The 14,680-nt window shown below is 36.1% G+C and overlaps 1 protein-coding gene across 1 annotated transcript; it reads left to right on the forward strand.

Moving 5' to 3' along the window:
- Positions 1 to 294: 294 nt before the first annotated feature.
- On the forward strand, positions 295 to 13,574 carry LOC127809289 (uncharacterized). Its single transcript, XM_052348053.1, has 4 exons — positions 295 to 405; positions 11,202 to 11,289; positions 12,345 to 12,471; positions 13,327 to 13,574. Exons 1-4 carry the CDS (start codon positions 295 to 297, stop codon positions 13,505 to 13,507), a joined length of 507 nt encoding a protein of 168 aa, XP_052204013.1. The 3' UTR covers positions 13,508 to 13,574.
- The last annotated feature ends 1,106 nt before the right edge of the window (positions 13,575 to 14,680 follow it).

Below are 14,680 nucleotides of genomic sequence, written 5' to 3' on the forward strand. Positions count from 1 at the left end.
GGGCAGAGAAGAGAGAGGCAGAGCTGGGCCTAAGCATTGAGAGAGAGAGAGATCGTGAGGGAGAGGTGGCCGGTTGAAAGCGGCCTGAAGCGACCGCAGTGGCTGGCAGCGGTGGCCGCTTGGAGCAATGGCCATGGCCGACGCATTAGCAACAGTGGCGAGCTTCAGGAGGTCGGGATAGAGGCTGGCGAGGGCTCACGGCTGAGGCGGCGCTTGTAGCGGTGGTCGGCGTTGGCTTAAGCAGCAGCGCCCGGTGGCATCAGTGGTGGGAACTAGAGGCAATGTCGATCGGCCATGGCAGCTCGCGAGTGCGGCTGTTGTGCACGGAAAGCTGGGCCGCGGTGGGTCGCGTCTAAAGGCAGCGGTGGCTGGCAGTTGCGTGGCGTCGAGGAGTGGTCGGCGGAGGTGAGCGGACCGGCAACAGCGTGCGCGGCTAGTGGCTATGCATGGTGAAGAAAAGAGGAAGAAGAATGAGCAATGAGGAAGAAGGTGCGCAGGAGAGAAGATGGAGAAGAAGAGAAGGAAAAGAAAACTAAAAAGAAAAGAATAAAATAAAGGGAAATGGAGAAAATAAAGGAGGAAAAATGCAGAAAAATAGCTAAAAATTCTAAAACAAATTAGGAAAAATCCAGAAATTATTTGGGGGCATGAGGAGCATGCCAGAGACTTAGAAACGCAATTTGGGCGCATGAGGGCAGTCGAATGGGTAACTCCGATGTGGGTGATTTGTCGAATTTATCCCTAAATTGGCTAAGGTAATTAATTAAATTTATTTTCAAATTAATTTCCATTATTTGAGATAATGTGGAATAAGTTTTGGTTGGATTAAACCTGTGGTTGGGTTGTTTGGTTGAGTTGTTGTCGGGTGGTTTTTCGGAGTGTGGCGAAATCGAACCCCTAGTTTAATTTATGAATTTTGGGGTTTTTGGTTTGATTGGTATCTAGGTTCGACCGAGGGGACGGTGATTCTAGAGGAGCTCGGAGTTCAAGTGGAGTTCGTGCTCATGGCAAGAGAGGCTTCGAGCCAGGTAAGGGATGCCCCAAGTGGTGGGGTTTTGCTTGCATTTGTAAGTGTTTATTTATGAGTTGCATGTAGTGGTCACATTTGCATGACATGTGTTCTAGTGTACCTATGGCCATATGGAAGACTAGTGGTGGGAAGGGTTGGACAATGCCTCAACCTATGGAGGTTATGAGGGCATGGAAGACTACCAATTTGTATTGCATTTTGCATTATATGCTCTCTCATGCTTCATTTACTTATGCATTGCACCCTTACTGAGTCTTTATGACTCATGAGGTTTTACCTCGTGTTGTAGATGTGCAAGCCCAGTTGCAAGCAAGGATGGTGCCGGGAGGTTGTGGCAACTAGCGGTGTTGCCCGAGTTTGTGTATTGTATTATCTCTTATATGTTTTCATGTGGTGGTATGTATTTATACCTTTGTATGTGAATGAATATGTTGTTGGGCTCGGGTTAGTATCTAGTTGTTGTAATCATTATGGTGTGATGAATTGTGAGATTGCTTGGTGCATATGGCTTTAGTAGTGGAGCCGAGTCTCGGATCAGGTAAGGATCAAAAGGGTATGTTCCTGTAAATCCCCAGTACTAATTGGATGTTTGTTGTGCTAGCTTTGTGTCTAGGTCACATTTGGCTTGCGATGAGGCGAGCTGAAGAAAGGTGAAGCTCACTCGAGTTTCAGGTCCCGGTCCGCTGTGTTTTCTTGTCTGTGTTTGGGACCGATTCCTCGTGTGGAGTGAAGGGAAGGACGAAGCCTAATTCTCACCTATGATGTTTCCTGTTGAAACATAGTCCAACCCTTCAGTTGTGGTATGCTGGGTGAGTAATCCGGGTGATTATTCCCCTGTAGCGCTCGTAAAGTGGGAACGGGTCGTTACACTATTGCTCAGGCTAAGGAACAGTCTCATCAAAAGTTCAAACACATTTAACGTCGATTTCATTTGATTCGAGAGATTATAGCACGTGGAGACGTGTAGCTGTAGCGAATAAATTTAGCAGACAATGTTATTGACCCACTCATCAAGTCTATGACTCGATCACAACTGGACAAGCATCTTGAGAGGACGGGAATCTAGTACCTGTAAATGGTGAAGCACTATATGTACATGTGATATAAATTAGTATTAGAGCAAGTGGAAGATTGTTAATATTGTGTGCCTTAATGCTATATTTGGATGACATCTAGCAGGCGTGTAACTGGTCACATTTATTATATCTTTGTATATATTTATAAAAGACAAGCTTCTTCATTCATAAACTCTCCAGTTTAACACGAATGAGTCCCTAGATTTTTTATTTGAAAATCTTATACTCAAGAAGTTGAGACTGTGTGACAGGATTCTTAGGTAACAAGATTTTTGAAATTATTCCTAATCCTTAGATTATTTGGATGGAGAGTCTGATTAATCAAGTATGAACTAACATAAGGGTTACTGCCTCGTTCAATATAAGATACTAATAAGAGGGTCGTGTCACACACGCCACGTGACATGAGATATCACTAGTAGACTTGTGGGTGGTTGTTGGGGAACAATTAGTCGAATGTGACGTCGATGACAGAGCAGATGGCATGGTGGATAATGATCTTGTCATTAGGTTAAGATGATGCATTGATCCTCGGATTTGAGCCAGCATAACTGTTTTGTATAGTGGCGTGCAAGATTTGCTAATGAACTAAACCATCCAATTAGGAGGTGGAGAGGTTTATCTATGTGGTTCTGTATTGCTGGTATATGGAGACAAGTGTTAGGGATAGAATCTGTCACTTTGACCAGGGGTGAACGTCCTATGTGATCTATTGTTAGTATGACAGGGCAGTCCTTGACCAAGATATATTGAATATCAGGAAAGGAGTTTCCTAAGGTGTCATCTAGTCACACTGAGGTGGTCAAACACATAGTTACTGAGTTTATGAGTTTATCACTACATGACCCTCACTCAATCGGGATGTTAGGTGATGGAATGATTATAACATATGGTAATCGTTAGTTATAATAGGTTCACTTGAAGTGAGACTTCATTGCAACCTATACTGTCCTAAATTATAGATAGGCATTATTCAAAAACTCTTGGATTGTCATCGGGATATGGAGAGATTCTGATGATGAGTCAAGGGTTGACCGATATCGAAAGGGGTTTCAGTGCTATTTGATTGCTAGTGGGTAGTGAACCTAGAAAGTCAGTTACCATATAATGTCACGTCTGGTATCGACATCTTGCCACCAAAGTATCTCAGGGATTGATGGGTCAAATATTGACTTGCTAGTTTGGAGAGTCGACTTTCCTATGGCTGAAGTCGACTTTCAAGGCGATGAAAGTCGACTTTTGCATTTGGAAAGTTAACTTTCAGTGCCACTCATCCAGCCCAATTAAGCACCACGTGGCTTAAAATTGGGGGAGGCTAAGGTCTTAGCGATGCCTGATTGCAGGCAGATTAAAATTGGGAGAAGTAGCATTTACTGCTTTATGCTGTTATCTCCTTCTGCTTTTGTTTATGTTAATTTCTACTGTTGCTATAAATTTAGTGTAACGCCCCGCTCCCACCTATAGGTGTTACTCACGAATAGCCAACTTACTATTCACACGCTAGGGCAAAGATGAAGAGACGTCTATGTTTCAACGGGAAACAACCTAGGTGGGAACTAGGCTTTGCCCTCTCTTCACTCCACTCAAGGGTCCGGGAATTATCAAAACGACCCGCGAAAATAAAACCCGAAACCTCACAAGTGTCACCCCTTCTCAAGCTCTTTAATGAAGAGCTAAAGATGACTTCTCAGGATCGAGAGAAATAAACTAACTCACCAGCTTCAAATAAATTATGGCATAAGGCCTTAATTATAAGAAAATAATTTTTCTTTGCCCCAACTATTAACCCATTTTCTCACTTCAATTCCTTTAGAAAATATTTGGATTAATATTTCTTTGAAAAAATTTAATAAAATTTCCCTTATCAATTCTCCATTGATTTTTCTTTTTTAATTATTTCAAAAACCATAATTTTCCAATCCTTAGGAAATTAATTTTTGAAATACAAACCTCAAGACATTCTCATCCAATTTCAAAATTTAAGGAAAATACTCCATTATTTAATTTTTCAAAATATAGAAATTTTCTCACAATTGACTCAAATTTTATATTAACTTAATAATTAATTTGGAGGCTAAAATACTTCTTTATTTATTTATTTAAACATAATTTATTTCAGAATTTTCAAAATAGCATATTATATTTAAATAAATAGAAAATAAAAAAAATAAAATAGAAGACTCAAACAGCAGCAGGGGGGCAGCACTAGCTGCGCCCCCAGCGCTGGCCGCCCACAGGCACCTGCTGCGCACGGCCGCGCCAGCCGCGCCCAAGCGTGCCCCTGGCTGCGCCCAGCACAATGCCTCTCCTTATTTTTTTTTTCAAATTTTTTTTTTTTCTGTTAAAACCCAAATTTTTCAAAATGCTTTTACACTACAAATGGCTTCCAAAACATTCAAGATTGCCACTATACAACCATATTAAGCATTCATTACATATTTAACTAAAATAAATACAACATTACTCACTAAACCCACAAAATACATACACTTCACATGCATTTCTCCTTTCTTCATTACTTTTAACCTTCCAAAACTCTTTTTCCCTTAGATGATTCTCCACCTACATAGAGGTCAAAGGACCTTATGAACCAATGCTCAGTAAGGGTGCTATGCAAATGTAAATGTAACATGAGCATATAAACATGTAATGCAAATGCAATGCATATTATGTGTAGTCCTCCATGCCCTCATAACCACTTAGGTTAAAGCACCAACCAACCCCTCTCTCATCACTAGTCCACCTTATGACCATAGGTCCACTAGAACACAAAACATGCAATAAGACCATTACATGCAACTCATTCAAAACATGTACATATGCAAGCAAAACCCCACCACTTGGGGTTATCCCTTACCTCTTTCCTTGAAGCCCACTTGCCAAGACTCTCTCTTTGGCTTTTAATCACCTTAAGAAAATATCCTTAAAACATTAGAGATCTTTAAGACTAAAGAATGAATGGAGAATGAAAACTTTCCTACACACTTGAAGAAATTTAAACTAAGGCTTACATCTTGCTTGCCTTTCTTCTTCCTTCTCTTAAACTTCTTCTTACTCTCTTTCTCTTAATATGTGGAAAAACCTTGCACAAAAATTTCAACTCCCTATTTATAGAAATTTCCTACTCAATCCATGCCAAAACTCAAGATTACATCTTAGCCATTGGTTTTTCTTTAATTTAAGAGACTCAATCTCAACCCTCCAATACAAGTACAATCCTTGTGTTTCTCCTAATCCTCAATCTTAGCCATTGATTTTAAGAGAACTCATCTCTAGTCTCTAAAGAAACACAATCCAAGAGACTTAGTCTCTTTAAATCTCAACCTTTGATTTTCTTTGGAGATTAAATCTTCAACCATTGAATCAATCTCTAATTCCCATAATTCTCCCATTTTCAAAATTAATAAATAATGACTAATTTCAAGATTGACTAATTTCTTCATTTTTCATTTAATTTAAATTCATAACTTTTCAAGCATTTAATGGAGACTAATATATTTTCTTTTTGATTTTATTTAAATTGCTCTTGAAAGACCTAATTCAATTTACTTTGGCATTTAATTAAATCCACAAATTTTCCACATAAATGCATGACTAATTTTCATTTAATATGGAATTTTTTTTAATTCTCTCCATAATGGCTCTCATTTAATGCTTGAGAGACTAATTTTCTTTTTCTTTTTGAATTTCTTTAAATCACTCTTGTTTCATAAGATCATGCCAAGTGTCACCAATTACACTTAATCAAATTATTTCTTATTCCCAAATTTAATTAAATCTCATTCCATGAGATTTTGCCAAGTGTCACAAATCTAATCTACTTGGCTTCCATTTTAATTTCTAATTATCCATGCATTTAAACAAGAATTAAATTCTCCAAAAATCAATTCTCCAATGTAAATAATTTCTCCAAAAATAATTTACCCTTTTATGGGATGAAACTCCAAGTTATCGTTTTGCCCCTCCTAAAGCATCCTATCTATTATGTGTCTTCTCATTAATTCAAGGGCAATTATAGAATTTTCCATATACCAATATTCTCTAAATTGATAATTTTATCATAACTTATCAAGGGTATTACATTTAGTATGCGTAATTGTTACGCGAAAAATTAAAGACACGATTACGGTATGAGAACCTCTCTGTCTAGCTTAAGAAAAGGAAACCGGAACGATACCGGATAACGTACTTAATGTGGATCAACTAAGACCACCACAATATGAGGTGGAACGATTTCAATTCAAAAATAGTTTCTGTACCAGCCCTACATCGACCTACATGTATGTGTGTATTTATATTCATATGATGAATATGCGTGTTACTTAAATACATAATTTGTGTATATGGCGCTTGTAATTGATTTCGCTGCTCACATCTGATGTGTACAAAAAAATTTAAATTGGCCAACATGGCCATACCTGAGATCTCTATCATCATACACCAACTATCCACCTCTGCCCATTTTTCCAACATATGATATATGAAGAAAGTAGCTTCAGATGCACTAGATATATCAAATATATATATGGTCGAATGGAAGAAAGAAGGAAAATGAAAGCTTCGTCTTTGTTGCCTAATGCACTACTGTTTCTCCTTATTAATATCTGTTTGTGTGTGTGTAAAGGCTGGCTCAAGGCATAGGCCACTAAGGTCTATGCCTAAGGCCCCCCCCTCCCCCCAAAAAAAAAAAATGAAAATACTAGAAGGAAAAACAAACGACAAGAGATGCTGAAAAAAAAAAAAAGAGAGAAGCCGAAGAAGATGTTGAAAGAGGCATCATTGGAGGGAGAGAAAGAGATGCCGGAGGAGATGCCAGAGAGAGAGAGGCCGTAGGCAAAAGAAAAGACCAACCACTACTAGAAGACGTCGATGGCAACAGGAGAAGACGTCGATGAGAGCTAGGAGAGGACTAGGAGACGCCAACCTAGGAGACCAGGAGACGTGGTCCACTCACGAAAGACGTTCACATGGTTCAGTTAGGGCCTTTAAAGACGATGGAGAGAGCGATGGCATCTTTAAAGATGATCATCAATCACGATAGATGGCAAAATCGGTCCAATCATTGGTCATGTGAGACAGTGGGAGAGAAAGAGAAGAAGAAAGAGAAAGAGGGGGAGGGAGCTATCTTGTAGGTTGCTGCTTGCTACCTGTCGCACACGCATTAGACTATTTGACAATTAACATTTGAATAACTTGATAAGTTGACAATATGAGAGAAAAGCAATGTAACAACAAAAATTAAGTAATTTGACAATCAATTAAAAAAATTTACTTTTTAAACTTAAATATAAAAATTTAATTAATAATTTTATATCTCAAGAGGTCAAAAAAATAATTTTTTAATAATTTTTATTATTTTTTTATTTTATTAAAAAATCACTGAAATAATTATGGGCCAACAACTTTTAAGCCGGCCCTGATATGTGCGCGTGTGTGTGAATTACCGACCGAGAGAAGGCGGAGAAGAACGAAGCAGATCGGGGCGAAGACCAAGAAGACGAGGCCAGCAGGTGCGCCCAGATCTGATCTATATCTATATGTATATGTATATCGCACGGATGAAGAAAAGGAAGAATAAAATGGCAGAGAAGGCATGGACCAAAAAATCTAGTCCCACCCACTCAATTGCTTCTCCAGGCGCATGATTGCGCCTCTGCCACCTCTGCCGAATTGGCTTCTCCAAGAACCCAATTTTGCCTCCTCTTATTTATATATATATATATATATATATATTAATCCTTATACATAATATATAATATGTATAATAATTATAAACATTAATATTATACAAGAAACTTTTTTTATTTATGTTATCCCGTTAAATATTTCATGAACACTTAAGGTGCATTTGATAAAGATGAAAAATGAGAGTGAAATTCAAATTTCATGGAATTTCAATTCTCACCCTAACCCCTAGGAATTTCAATTCTTTGATTTTAAGGAAAATCTTCACTTTTTGAACTAAAATAGAATTCGAAATTCATGAAATTGAAAAGCTGTTTGATAGAATTTCTTGAAATTTAGATGGAATTCGAATTCCACCCTCATTTTTCACCCCTATCAAATGCACCCTTAATGATATTTTGATTAATTAATAATTCTTAATAGTGATTTAATTTCTACTAACTTTTAATGATAAAAGAATAGTCTTTCAACTCAGATTTACTAATCCAGTGCTATATCTTCTTAGGGTGTGATCTTTTAAGTTCATAACTAAATATCAATTGAGACACGTCAAATTTTTTGATGCTAATCGAAAACTTCGATCTATTATGAAAATCTTTTCATCTCCTCAAAGCATATCGAAAAGGTTCTAAGTAACATCTACCAATAGCTCAAAATGACCATATCAACAATGAAGCCATATTTCAAATAAACCTATTTAGGGCTTTCTATTACCATATACTATAATGTTTCCACTAACATCCTAATTTAGTAAGAACTATGGATTGACTAAACTCATAGAACTCCAGTTTGAGATGATCAAGATGACATATTAGAACTCTTTTCGATATCAAAAACTCATTTTTCGATATCAAAACTCCTTTCGATATCAAAAACCCATTTTTTGATTGTGCGTACCTTGGTCAAATATTTTTACAATCACCAACCAATTGAAATTGTATAGGATGTTCACCTCACATTGGAGGTCAATGGATCTCATCAACAATCACTTGTCTCCATACATCATTGCACAGAGATCACACAAAAAACATTCCCACCTCTCACTTTGGATGATTTCGCTCAATGGAAAATCTCCAACACTAGTGAACATGACAACCGTGTTGCCTCCGATCTGAGGATAGATATATAATTGAAATCCAGTAACAAATCATTAATTCTCACAACCATGTAAATTATTTCAAGTGTCACATTTAGTAAATATTCAACTAACATCTACCCATTTGTCTAATATCCGCATCTTATACAATATAACATATAACTCACAATCCTTTATTATATCATATTAATCAAATGTAGTAGCCCATGTGGTAGTCTAGAATCGATTAATCATAATCACTTTCTGAGAAATTTTAGGATTAGGAATACTTTTAAGAAATCATATGTTATAGATTTGTATCACATATTCTTAACAGCTTAAGAATAAAATTATAAAGATATCTAGGAACTTATTCATATACAATTAAAGAGTTATAAATGAAGATATGACCATTTAAATAATAAATAAGATTATATAATTAGATCTAACATTCATACCAGATATCATTTAAATCTAGCATTAAAACACTAATACTAACAAGTTCATGCTAAGGGGTCGAATCTAACACCATAGCACAATTCCCTTAACTATTATTGGGAATTCCTCTATTTCATCTACTCACCACACTTCTAGTACAAATTTTGACCATGATAGTCTATAATGACATTTCCTAGTTCTAAAAGTCATGCATGCATTATAAAATACATTTAGTGATCTAAGACATTTATTCAAGTATTAGTAATGGTTATTGATGAGGTTGTTTTGTGTATAGACTTAGTTATGACTGAGAGTTGATTCCAACTTCATAAAAGATGAGATAAAGGAAATGTGATTTTAGCATGAGTTTAGTTTTGATCCATTATACAAAAATACAGCTTTTATAACTACCAAGCCACCATTATTCCATTGATGTAACCTTAGAAACTTACAGTTGTTAAGTTTTCTTTATAGACCCCCCAAAAAAAAATTACGTTTGGTCTATCATATATTCTTAAGAAAGTTGTTATTAACAATTCATCACCCAATTAATGTATTCTAATGAATAAGTCGAATAGATTTCTCTCTTTTTGAATTGTAAGATTACATATTTTTGTTTTTGTTAAGAATGCTTCCTATGTCTGTAACAAGTATACAAACCTTCTCCTAGAAGATTAAAAAGACAGATTTTGATAAGAAGTTGCACAGATTCTTATACTGCCGAACTGCATATCCTTGTTTGTGTTACATAACAAATCTACTGGATTGTTGTGTTTATAAATTCAAGATTGGTTTGAGTAATTGTGATATAACTTCTATTATCAATTTGTGTTACTGGTTCTAAAATCTTATCAACAATGAGTTCATATCTACACATTGATATTAACAAGAATTATGCTATTGGTACTCATTGGGTTACACTTTGAACTACCAAAAAGAGTTAAAATAACAAAATTACATTCACTCAAATTGCAAAATTATATAATGCCCTTCCCTCTTCTTCCTCTCTCCCCTCTTCCCATGGCCGCTTCTAGCAATCGACTATCACTACCATCCTGTCGCGGTCGTCACCTCGCAGCCATCCTCAGTGGTAGTCGGTGTGGGCGAGGCGAGGCAGCACAAGTCAGTGAGGCGAGACGGTAAGGCAACAAGGACGATCGATGATTACTGGAGGCAGCCATGGGAAGGTTGGAGAGGAGGCGGCCATGGTTGCTGGGTGAGGAAAGAGAGAAAAAAGAGGGAAGGGTGTTGTGTCATCTTGTAATTTAGGTGAAGGTAATTTTGTCATTTTAGTAGTTTTTTATAATCTAAAATATAGCCCACAGAGTACCACTAATATAGTCCATCCTTTTAACAAACTGTTAGTATTTTCTCTATCTCTCTTTTAGTATTTTTCTTCAAGACCTCAGCTATGGTTTATGACAACTTTATTATGATTTGTTTTGTACTTTTAAATTCTTAATTACTCCTTGCTTTTTTGAAGAGTACTGGACTATGAGATGAGCTCACTCCATGATTTATTACAAGTATATTTTTGTGTATCACTTATGTGAATTGGATCTTTATTACCAATTTGGACTCCTTAAAATAATTAGTTGTGTTACAACTTGATATACATGTAGTTCTATTATTGTATCAGCTTAAAATTTCCTATTTCTAACTTTGATTTATGTTTCTGGGATTCTAGCTAGTAGTATAACAAATATCAATAAATTATTTCTGCATCTATACAATTTTTTTTTTGTTTCTTTTAATGTTGATGACTAGAACCACAAGAAGGACAACCAATCATTTGGCAAAAACCAATTATTAGTTTACTCAACAAAATAACAGCCACACAAGTCTCCCTCAGTTGTTATATCCAAACAAGGAAGGCATTAATTTTCTCTTGTTTCAGGCTCCAAACCCAAGGGGTCTAGGATCATCTACATTCAATCCTCAACCAGGAGAGGAGCAAATTTCAAAGAACAAGAGTCTTCCATACTGTATGCATATCTTATATCTCTGTATATTCATCATTTGACATATGACACGTTATATCTCTATATATATCATTATTTTTCTAAATATATTGGATCTCAATAATTATAGAGGAGGACGAGTCTCGGAAGCAAGCAATAGTAAAGTGTTTCTTAATGACTAAAAGGGTTAGAGGTCTAAGTTATGAAAAAGAAGCTTTTTACAAAGTAAGATTAAGGTTGCATATATAAGACAAGCCTCCCCCATTTCTCATAAATTAAGCGGGGAGGCTTGTGCATTGAAGACATGCTTTCAGTTCCTTTTTGGTTATATGTTAACTTAGGTGTACATGCAAGCAATTTTACTTATCTTAGAGATGACAAACGTCTACATGCCATTATAACTTGTCCTTCTATTGGTTGTATAGGGCATACACAATGTAAATTTCTTTCTATCTTTTTTTTTTTTTACTAGGAGTAAACAAACCCTATAATACATTGTAGATATTCATGTATTAATGTGAACTTAGGGAATACATGATAGTCCTACAGTGAGAGATGATCCCCATATTTGTTCCAAGTAACCTTCAAGTTGACTTAAATAGTTTTTTTTAAGGTCTAATTTTTACCCCGTTTGTGATGCCTAAGTAAGGATTAATTTTATTTGTCTATATATATATATATATAAGTTTCTTGTGATGACGTGAGTGGGCATTTGGGGGTGTGAACACTTGACCTGTCGTTAGTCCTAATGAATTTCAAACATCCAACAATAACAATTTGGTAATGTTATGAAATGGTATATAATAAGATCCTTTAATTGTTCGGATTATATATATATATATATATTTGCTTTGTTTATTCATATGTGTTGCAAACATTTAAGATAAAATTGACTGATCCTTAATAAGTACATATTTTAGTGATTTTCTCATTCTCTAGCTTTTAAGGGGGGGGGGGGGGGGGGGGGGGGGGAACTATTTACAACATGCCAAGCTAGTAATATAGTGTCTTGATATTATGAGGTAATTAAGAGATTGTTTATGTTTTCTGATTGCAAATACATCCAAATTGATGCTCAGGTGCCGGCCTCGGTTTCAACATCGACCAGCAGCAAATTTGCAACAAGTACGTACTTGAGAGTTCTGATACTCAAGGAAATCAAAACTTGAATGCAAACATTTATTCTCAGAATAATTCTCCTCCAAGGTGATATTATGATATCATTTACTTTTCAAACCAATTTGAAATATTAGGAATTGAAGGTTGATGAGGAAAATCTATTTCTTTAAGGCTAATTGCAAATAGAGTGTATAATCCACTCTCTTTGGGTGGTTGTTGATCCTCCTCTAACACCAACAACAAACTTGCAACAAGCACCTAGGATTTCATATCATCAAGGAAATCAAAACCTAGATGGGATTTCATATCATCCAAATTGATGCCTAGTTGTGTTATGATATAGCCCAAATTTTTTTCAGATTGAACTCCGATTGAACATTTACTAGGATTGAGCCACATTGTACTTTCGAAGAATGTTGACAACCTGTATTAATTTCTCCGCATGAGGCTCGTTGTTTATACTTTTTACGATCATGTCATTCACGTATGCTTCGATGGTGTTCCCCAATAAATCTTTGAAGACTTTATTAACCATTCTTTGATATGTGGCCCTGACATTTCTTAAACCAAATGGCATAACTTTGTAGCAGTATGTTCTTTCTTTGATAAAGGTAGTTTTTTATGTATCTAGTGGATACATCATAATTCGATAATATCTCAAAAAAACATCTAGAAAGCTCAACAATTCATATCCAGATGTTTCGTTAACTAGTTTGTTAATCCTAGATAGCGGATATGAGTCTTTAAACATGCTTTGTTCAGGACAATAAAATCTATGCAGACTTACCATTTTCCATTCGCTTTTTGCACCATTACAATGTTAACCAACCATTCAGAATAGTAGACTTCTTGAATGAACCCTGCATCTAGTAATTTGTCTATTTCTTTGTTAAGAGCTTGTTGCCAATCTGGTGGCAATATTCTTCTTCTTCTGCTTGACAGGCTTAATGTTGAGATTCACATTCAAACAACGGGAAATTATCTTTGGATCTATCCCAGGCATATCCTCGATGTCCAAGTGAAGATATCAATATTCTCTTGTAGACATTTTACTATTTCTTTCTTGGTTTCTACTAGCAATTTACTCCCCATATACACTAGCTTTTATATTATCTTCATGTAAGGATATTGCTTCTAATTTCTCCATAGGTTAGGGTTTGTTTACAAGTTGTTCTGCTATAGTAAGAGTTTCATCCTTGTTCTTCTTCTTCGTAAAGGAAATGTAACAATTTCATGCTTTTCTCTAGTTTCCTCAGACTTTCCCTATTCCGTTAGTTGTCAAGAATTTCATTGACAGATACCCCTGTGAAATTGAATAGATGAAAGTGAACAAGTTTCAAGCAGTCCGTGGAAATATTCATCTTTTCGAAGCAATTCCAGTATAACAAGTTAATTGAGCTGTTGTTGTTTACCAGTATTCTCCTTGATTTGCAAGGGTAAAGATGATAGCCTTCTTATTGTCTTGTACATGCATCATAGAATTAAATTGATAGGCCTATTGTCGTAGGCCTTCTTTGACGACGAAGTGTGGCTTGCCATGGTTTCTCCCCCTAATATCACATAGATAACTTGATTAGTTGGTTCGTTGTTTGGTGAGAGATTCTGTCTTTTTTCTCCTCTCTTGTTGTTGAACCTTCTCCATGTCTCCTCCTATCTTTGTCTTCTGTTTGAACATATCTTTGGAGCCTTCCATTCCTGATCAAGGATTCAATTTGATTCATTAGATCATGAAACTTGTCTATGTGGTGTCCATATGTTTTGTGGAATCTATAGTAGGCGTTTCTCTTCCCATGGTTGGTCCATTCTTCTGGGAAATTTTAGAAGATCAGATCTTTCAATGCTACCAAGATGTGGGCTCGGGGCTCAAAAAGAAAGATGAGTGTAATTTTTGTATTGCAGTTTTGAGGGACCATCATTCTTCCTTGATTTATCTTTTTTCTTTTATCTTCACAATCATTAGAATCTCTTTCTTTCATCTTCCTATCTTTTTCTTCACTACTAATGACCACTTTCATTACTTAAGCTTGCAATATGTATTTATTGGCGGCATAAACAACTTGGCTAATGATGTTGGATGCTTAAGGCCAATGACTTGCAACGGTGTGGACTTAATACCTTGAAACATTGTTATGATTGCCATACCAACATGTAAGTCTTGAATTTCCCAGGTGGCATTTCTGAATTGATCCACAAATTGTCTTAAAGTTTCTTTATTTCCTTATCGGATGTTGAGTAAATATGTAGAGTCTTTCTTGCGCTGACAATTTATGATGAAGACTTTTATGAACTCTTTTCA

This window comes from Diospyros lotus, chromosome 9 (genome assembly GCF_014633365.1).
Source record: "Diospyros lotus cultivar Yz01 chromosome 9, ASM1463336v1, whole genome shotgun sequence".
NCBI classification, from domain to species: domain Eukaryota; kingdom Viridiplantae; phylum Streptophyta; class Magnoliopsida; order Ericales; family Ebenaceae; genus Diospyros; species Diospyros lotus.